The sequence below is a fragment of the Colossoma macropomum genome, unplaced genomic scaffold (genome assembly GCF_904425465.1).
Source record: "Colossoma macropomum unplaced genomic scaffold, Colossoma_macropomum, whole genome shotgun sequence".
Taxonomy (NCBI): Eukaryota; Metazoa; Chordata; class Actinopteri; order Characiformes; family Serrasalmidae; genus Colossoma; species Colossoma macropomum.
The window spans coordinates 219,536-228,561 of record NW_023494801.1 but is presented as its reverse complement, the minus strand read 5'-3'; the positions used below and the strand labels follow the sequence as shown (position 1 = coordinate 228,561).

Genomic DNA, 9,026 nt, shown 5'->3' with positions numbered 1-9,026 from the left:
TGCCATTTCCCTGGTTTCCTGAGTGTTGTTATTCTGATTTCTTGACTTGTGTTCTGAACCCTTTGCCTGTTTTGTGGACTTCGCTTTTTGTATTTGCCCTTCTGCTCTGGTTGCCTTTATGTTTTTGTCTTTTCCGGTTTCTTGCCTGGTTTTTGGATTTCGATTTTGGATTTGCCCTGAAACTGTCTTTCCATCTGCACCTCATTAAACAGACTTTTGTTTTTAAGACCCGCGAGCGTCTTCTTGTGCTTGTGCAGCGTTACAATTAGATGTAAGATTTATTATTTTGCAGTGCAGCACTGAGGATGAGAAATAACTATGTTTACAATGACGGGTGAATTTTTTATTTTGGTTTTTAACTTTGCATGTCCTCACTAAAAATAACTGAATTTAATCTGTTAGGAAGAATCAAACTGAGGACGGTCCAGTGCAGTTTCAGTAAACAGTGGTGCTCGTTTGTGTTTATCCAGCTGTTAATATTCTCCAGGTTACCGTAAATGACCAAATTCATTTGAGGTAGTGACCTCTAAGTAAGGTTAGTAACCCTCCACAGTCAGTGTATTTAAATAAGAGAGAAGGTGGTTTATGACTGAATATTATCAGCTTATTACAGTTTCTCTTCTAATGTCTGACAGACAACATACACTGAGTTGACCTTCATCTCAGTAATGTAAACACAGAATATACGCATTTTAAAGTTTCATTCAGTTTCCCCACCAAGCAGCACTCCTCCTGTTAAACACCTCCATCTAGCAAAGTGCGTAAAGGCTGGCCGGTGTGTGTAAATGAGCTCTGTTCTGATTGGCTGTCCTGTGTTGTTCCTCATTCCAAAAGCAGTCCAGACTGAAATGCTTCTTATAAGGGGTGCTTTAAAGGGAACTTGATTTCTCCTCATCTATAGGGGGTTTAGTCTGATATTATATTGTCTAATGCATTTTACACACATATAGACAGTCATAAATATCAATTTTATTACAATTCTGAATTTATTAGGACGTTATTTCAGTTTTACAGTCATGTTTGGTTACACTGAAACATCTGTACATGCACATTCTGAGTAATGATTTTATCGTAGGTGGAGGTAAAAAGGTGTTTCACTCTCTCTTCAGGAGCGCCAACACTCTTCCTCTAATTCCTCTAATTCCGGCGACGGGAGAGCGGCACTCCGAACACCTCCACCTCACACAGACTCAGAGTTCCCTCTCGGGGCAGGAACACGGTCACGTAGCTGCCCTCCAGCAGAGTGCTGCAGTTAAAGTGCTCCGTCTGTCCAGCAGGGATGGAGGACACAGTGGCACAGCTGGAGAACCAGAGGAACAGAGAGAAGCAGAGACAGCAGAGGTGAGGCTGGAAATGCTGATATTCAGGCAGGAACCGTTTATGCAGTGAACCCTTAAAGTCGTTTTTAAAGTGTTGTTTAAATGATGAGTAAGAACCGTAAAGGATTCAGCACAGCTTTGGTAGCACAGTTCTAAAGCACCCTCTGTAGAACCAGGTCTGGATCCCAGTTCCGTTGACACAGATGATATATCGACACTGTCGGAACAAAACCTCACATCTACATTCTTGCATTTTAATTTTTTTTTAAATAATTAGAAAAGACCAGATGACCTTAACATTATAAATTTCATTAAAATGGGACAAACAGAGGTCGTCTGTTTACATTGACTCACACTGAGAGTTAGGCATGTTTTTTTCCTTCTGCTGTAAAATTACCATTTCAGAGATTTCAGGTTTTGGTTCTACAGAGGTGATGTGCTGAAAGAGTGAAGGAACTCTTCACTGGAGATTTTGAACAGTAAAATTAGACTTTTTCTAAATCCAAATTTACATACAGTACTGTACAACTTTCAGAGAACACTCTTCATTTATTTAATTATTTAATTAAGTACAAGTTAATGATCGTTCAGAAGAGATATTTCTCAGGAGATCAGATATCAGATAATCCACTCATATACAGAAGGAGAAAGTCAAAGGGAGTTGGGGTTGATTAACATCCACAGAGAAAATGTGGCTCCTAACAACCACCTGGAAGAGCTGGTCGACCCCAAAACTGCCCCATCAGATAAACAGCACTTAAAGCTTTCATCTCTGAGAGAGAGGAGAAAATCAAGCTGATCAGATCTGAAAACATCCACAGGTGTTTCTGTCCATCCTTCCACTGTGAGAAGACGACTCAGCGCTGTGGGTCTGAAAGGATGTGTAGCTGATCAAGAAGAACCTCACTGAGAAAAGGAGACGGACACATCAAACAAAGAAGCTGAACGATGGACTGACCACCCCAGAGTCCAGACCTCAACACCACTGAATGTGTTTGATTACTTCAGAAAATCATCAAGCAGCTTCTAAGACTGAACTTTGGAGGTGTGTCTGCAGATTCTTTGAGGAACTGAAAGTGAGGCTCCTGAACAGAATGGAAGCTGGAATAAAGGGAAAGAGTGACTCACTGAACACTGAACACAGCTGAAAGCAGACTAGCTGTGGAGGATTCTGGGTAATTTCCTGTTAAAGATTGTTTTCTGCTTTTTTTCTGATGCTGAAACATGAATAACTTTTATTTAATGACTGTTTTGAGTGGAAATTAAATAAATAAGGGGGTCTCTGACTTTTGCACAGTACTTTACACAAAGTTTTCCTGAACCGTCGTCTACTTACAGTGGATTATCTTTTCCCTCATTCTCTATAGAATTCCCGATCCGGATCTCGGCACCGTCTAAACCTTCTGGACAGCAGTCCCCTCGGTTGGTCAGAGCCACGGTGGACATTGTGTATTTGCGATGAAGGTTCACCCTCCACCAGGGGGCACTCTCCTGTGCTGTTTCAGTGCAGGAGCCCATCATCAGGTTCGAGTTCCGGTTCCCATCGATGGCGTTTCCAGCGATCCCAAAGCCGGCCCACATTCCAGAGCCGTTCAGACTGGACTGGGTGGCTCTTCCTTTGAGGGCGACGTTGCGGAGGCCGGCTTTCTCTGAGGAGGAACATCATCACAACAAACATCAGGACGGGAGGCTCTTCTTCCGAAAAATGAGGTACAGGACTTTTACGTTGTGTGGAGATTATTTAAACTTCAAAAAGATTCTTGACCCTCATACATCACACTTACAAAAGGGTTCTTTATCCACTGAAAGGTGCTTCAAGGAGCCTCTAGTGGTTCCTCCATGGCTATAATAATCAGCTCTTGAACTTGAGGACCAGTTTTTTTTTTTTTGGAAATCAATGTAAACTTATTTAATGTCAACCAATCTTTAATTTCAACATCACACTTATAAACTTAGTCTGGACATCTGCCGTAAATATGAGTTTAATGTTTACTTACCAGGGAGGAGACTCGCCTTCTGTTCGTCAATCACGTCTGTGAGAAGATAAAACGGGGGGTGGTTAATCAATAATAACCAATGTTAGACATTAAAATGTTCATCATGATCAGAGAAGCGTGAATATTAGAGCTTGGCCTAATTGCTGCTAGCGCACCTATGGGGTTTCAGTCCAGCTCCTGAGGTCCTAACGAATGGGAGAGCAGCTCAGCTGTATCTCCAGATACCACATAGAGAACAATCCTGATTGGATGATTTTCCATTACGTGTTTAAAAAAATTAAAATTGCAAATGTATTTTTTATTTCACAGAAATCATTTGGCCCTCTCAGACCGATTAGATGGTCCACTGGAGTGACAATAATAGCAAAAATGTGATATCACAATACTTCATGATATTACAGTACATGGTTTTCATGATACACAATTCATGTTATTTATTTTTTATGACATCTGATAAGTTGGAGCGAATCACATTTAACAAACACTATAAAACTATGAATCCAAAAGTTTCACACACTGTGCTGCACTAAATCCAGTTAAACAGGACTCCTTGTAATCAAACATGCAGCTGGAAAGTGTTTTTAAGTGCTGGTTATAATCCACAATATGCTCGGAAAAGCTTATTTTGACACGTTGTGATGTTATTTATAATGACACACATTGTCATACTGCCCAGCCCTGGGGGACAGCACTGAAATCAGTTACCTCCAAATACCTGCACCTCACATAATGTCAGAGCTTTCGGTTCTCCAGGGAGGAAGATGTTCACATAACGTCCTACTGCGTCGTGGAAACTGTACGATCTGGTGTGGCCAGTTAGAATGGCTCGTATGACCGCAACTCTGGAGAGAGAGAGAGAGAGAGAGAGAGAGATACAGAAAGAGAGAGAGAGAGAGAGAGAGAGAGAGAGAGAGAGAGCAATATTAGAAATGTATTTGAACGAGTAAAATTGAAGACTAATATATATTTTTTAATTGTATTTCTATTATTATCAGCTAAATTTCTGACTTGGGAATATCTGAGGTGGTCAAATCATGCATTACATGTCAGCATGCTCTGTTTTAAAAACCATATATCCTATTTTGTAAATCTTTATAATCTGTCCAGCTGTGAAAAAAACAACCACTATAAAATACTTTGTTTATGTTGATGTTCAAGTCTGATATCTTTCCAGCCACAATGAAAAATTTACCATCACTACATTTGTTGTAAGTATTCCTGCACTCCTCCTACAGTACTGCAGTGTTCTCTAGAGTAAGCTTTAAAGGATCAATCTGTAATATATTCACTGTACCAAATCAGAAAATGACCATGATGTGTCATCAGAGATTAAGGAAATTTGATAAACTGAAATAATGGCTTCTCCGAGAGCAGCACTACAGCCAGCATGTCCTCCTTTGAAATCTCTGTTCCGGAGCAGAACGTCTGTTTGTGTTTTGGTCTGTGATCCCGCCCACTGCCCATTTCCCAGCACCGTTTTGACACCCTCGGTTGCCAGATATGAAACAAATTGGCAGGCAAACACATCGCGCTGCAGTCGCAGGAGCAAGGAAACAAGCTGGATTCCAACTTAAAAAAGCCTCGGCATCCTTCTAAAAAGCCCCATGACCAGAGACGCAGTAAAACGTGAGTGAATATTGGCGATGCATTTGAAAGATGGAGAAGCTTAGAGCCCAGAACGACTTTAAGACGGATGCTGAGTTCGCTGATTTTCTCTCGAACAGGTAAGCGCCGAGATTCAGCTAAGTTTAACTAGATAATTCATCATGGCTGCTAGCTGGGATGGACATTTTAAGTGATTTCAACACTCTAGTATTTATACTCTGTGGTCCATGTGCAGCTGAGTTATCAAGGCAGATGAAGCTGAAGTTGGCTTCCTATTCACCAGCTTCTAGCTTGAATTTTCCCATTCCAACTTAAGTGTTTTAAGGTGGAACAGGAAAATGCAAACAAGAAACTGGTGAATAAGAAGCCAACTTCAGCTTCATCAAGGTAGTGAGTATTTTCGGAGCAGTGGGCTTTTGTTTTTTCGGGATAACGGGCTTAGCTTTGGCTACTGTACATAACTAGCCATGCGGATGGGAGTGGGGCAGACGAATCTCACCAATATTTTGAATTTGGACTGCAGTACTCATTTTAAAAGCTTACTGTCAGTATTAAATATTGCTCCTTTAACCATTTAGAGTGAGTTTTCAATGTTGTTTTGTTTTTTTTCCATTAGCTGGTCAATACAGAATAAAGACAGATCAACGTTACTGCTAGGAAGCTGATTGTGTTATTACAGCCATATTACTGTAGTCTTCACATCATCATCACAGTGGAGAGAGAGGATCACTCAAACCACAGGAATGAGGAGGAGAACAAGCTAACAGCTAGTGTTAGCGAGGTAGCTAACTGGCTATCTAGATATTTTACCTCAGTTCGACTCTTTTTCTCTGACTGAAAAGGTAAAAACTCTGGTAAACTCTGTTCATTTAGTGCTAAACAAATTAAAAGATTAAATTCTTTATACTTTTGTTTAACAATCAAGGTAAGAACAACACTAAAGCTGGCTGGATTGTGTTTATTAGCCTATAGCTCAGTGGCTAGCAGTCAGGATTGGGTGACACCACAGAGATTCCCAACGACCGTATGATGTATTTGAGTAATTTGAGTAATCCTTTCCTGTTCCAGCATGACTGAGCCCCAGTGCACAAAGCAGCTCCATAAAGGCCTGACTGGGTGAGTTTGGTGTGGAAGAACTTGACTGACCCTCACAGAGCCCTGACCTCAACCCCATCCAACACCTTTGGGACGAACTAGAATGGAGATTGTGAACCTTCAGCAGTTTAGCCCCACCCATTCAGTCTACAGCAGTTTAGCCCCACCCATTCAGTCTACAGCAGTTTAGCCCCACCCATTTGGTCTACAGCAGTTTAGCCCCTCCCATTCAGTCTACAGCAGTTTAGCCCCACCCGTTTGGTCTACAGCAGTTTAGCCCCACCCATTCAGTCTACAGCAGTTTAGCCCCACCCATTCAGTCTACAGCAGTTTAGCCCCACCCATTTGGTCTACAGCAGTTTAGCCCCTCCCATTCAGTCTACAGCAGTTTAGCCCCACCCGTTTGGTCTACAGCAGTTTAGCCCCTCCCATTCAGTCTACAGCAGTTTAGCCCCACCCATTTGGTCTACAGCAGTTTAGCCCCTCCCATTCAGTCTACAACAGTTTAGCTCCTCCCATTCAGCCTACAGCACTAATGGTGTGTTTTGGCAACTAATGCTTGAGCGTACATATTCACTACCTTGCAGCTCATGAGTTGCTGCTCAGAAGAGACAATTGGGTGTCTGACACAGTTCAAAATGAAAAACTTTTTTGTTCTATGCTTTTCAGTGCCAGATAGTTTTCCACTCTTCCAATTGCCTTTACTAGGGATTGACTGACATCAGTTCATCAGAACAATTTTCTAGTCCTTTGCACTATATTGACCCAAACCTTGTGTTCATGGTGAAACACAGGCAAAATACCAGGGTTTCATAAGCAAGCTATGACAGGGAAAACTCTGTTACTTGTTGTGAGGCACCTTTTGGCCCTTGCGAAGCTGTAGCAAGAGCCCACAAGCTGTAGCAAGAGTGCACAAGCAAGCGGTCCTGGTACACCTGAGTGCATTGGGACACTCAAAGAATGCAATAAGACAAAATGAGATAAATGAGACAAATGTTGTGGAGGATATTATGTACAACCGCTGCATGGAGGGAAGAAAGACTTATGGATTCCATGAGGGGGGCGGGCATTCACAGAGGCCGACTTGAGCTCCCTTCAGTTTCTCACAAACATGGTCAAAGCATCTCTGTACATGCAACTGAAGATGTTGGCTGACCTCATTAACATGAAACATTTCCCACAGTACATAAAATTGGACTGTATATGTCAAACGTACATCTACAAACGAGGGGTCTTCAAGGAGGAGGAAAAACTTAAAGTGGTATTTGTATTCAAATTTGATGTTTCATTTTCTTCTGATTCTAAATAAATAGTAATGATTTCTTGTATAACTATGTTTTATCACCTGTCCGTAAAGCACTTTGAGCAGCCACTGGCATGAAAAGTGCTATATAAATAAAATTATTATTATTATTATTATTATTATTATTATCATCTAATGGTCCACGCTTTTCTCAAAGGGGACCTTGTGTGACGTTTCAACAGAATTCAGACGCTCGCGGATAAAAGGTGCAACAGTTGTTTTATTATCGTCAGGCAAAGCCGTGGTCAGAAAACAGGCGTGGGTCAAATCCAAAAAAGCCAGCCCGATCACAATCATGATAATAACACCAGGCAGACGAGAACAAAGGGAATAAGCAAAAATCGTGGTCAAAAAACAAGCCAAAAGGTCAAAAACACAGATCCACAAACGACAGGCAGCAGTACAAAGGGGTGAAGCAAAAAACAAGGTCAAGAAAACAAAGCACAGGTCATAACAGGCAAAGACAATCAGAATATAACGCTCAGTAAGTTCTTGGAATAAACAATACCTCGCAATGTCTACGTCTAAAGCCCGGGCTTATATACTGAACTAATATGGTCATATGACAGGATACACAGGTGCACAACATTAGTATTCAGGCGATCGGGAGCGCTGATAGGTGCGTGTGCGATTGTCTGATGTCATGTGATCTCCTAAAGGATTGTGGGCAATGGAGTCTGTTTCGGTTTCCGAGTCCGAGGGAAGTTGTTTTGACATGTGTTTGACATGCTGGGAAATGAAGTCCGAATCTTCCCGATGCGTGACACCTTGATTAAAGGCAGTTGGCACAAAGGTACTTTTGGGATGGCCGGGGGGTTTACGAGGGGCTGACACTTGCTGCATGAGGCACACCACTTGCATACATCCCCATGAATGCCTAGCCAGTAAATAATGGACCATTAGATGGCTCAGTGTCTTTTCCTGCTCCAGATGCTCCCATATGTGATTATTATGAGCCACGTAGAAAAACCATTTCTCTGCAGCTTTGCGGAATCAACAACTGTGTGATCACTTCTACCATTTGAGTGTCCTCTGTCACTCTATATAGTCTGTCTTTAATAATAGAGAAATGGGGATAAAGCAGGGGTATTCCCAGCTTGAGCAATTGACCATCAATTATTTTCACTTGGTTAAAGGTCTTGTCATGTGACTGCTCCATAGGGAAATCCCTGAAAGGACTCAAGGGGGTGGGGTGAAGTCCTGGTGCATGGCCTCTCTTTTGGGATCAGCTCTTGAACAGCCCTAGATGAAGCCAGAAGCATGCCTTTTTTCAGAGATGTGCATGTCCCACACTATTTCTTATTGCAGGACCCGTCCTCTAACATTTCTCACACTAACCCCTTAAACTGAAGCCAGTTAGTCCCCAAATTCAGAGGATAGGTGAGGCAAGGACTAACTGCTGCCTTTTCACTATGCTTTTATGCTTTCCAAAAATTGATAGTGATTGGTACGAGTGGATAATAATGAATGCCCCTGTGAACAAGATGCGAAATACACGGGGTCCTGGGGGGTTTCGGGACCCCCTAATTATCCTCTGGTACCCCCTGAATGTTTCAAAATCATTCCTGGGTCCCTAAAAATAACTTTATTATGACATTATGCTCTCCATTAGGGAACAATGGGTGTTCAAATACAAATTCAGGGAAGGATTATTGTTTAGCTTCCACAGTCAGTGAGCTTTTGTCATTCTTAATTAACTAGTGCTGC

At 41.9% G+C, this 9,026-nt stretch overlaps 1 protein-coding gene across 2 annotated transcripts in view; it reads right to left on the bottom strand.

The window, feature by feature from the left end:
• The window catches only part of LOC118820967, a 32,679-nt gene that overhangs the window by 19,170 nt on the left and 4,483 nt on the right, over positions 1-9,026 (bottom strand). For both annotated transcript variants that reach the window (XM_036589329.1, XM_036589330.1), the window contains exons 4-7: positions 4,022-4,158; positions 3,317-3,352; positions 2,656-2,968; positions 1,167-1,300 (exon numbers count right to left, since the gene is read on the bottom strand). In XM_036589329.1, the coding sequence (XP_036445222.1) occupies positions 1,167-1,300; positions 2,656-2,968; positions 3,317-3,352; positions 4,022-4,158 (620 nt within the window). The remainder of the gene's footprint in view (positions 1-1,166; positions 1,301-2,655; positions 2,969-3,316; positions 3,353-4,021; positions 4,159-9,026) is intronic.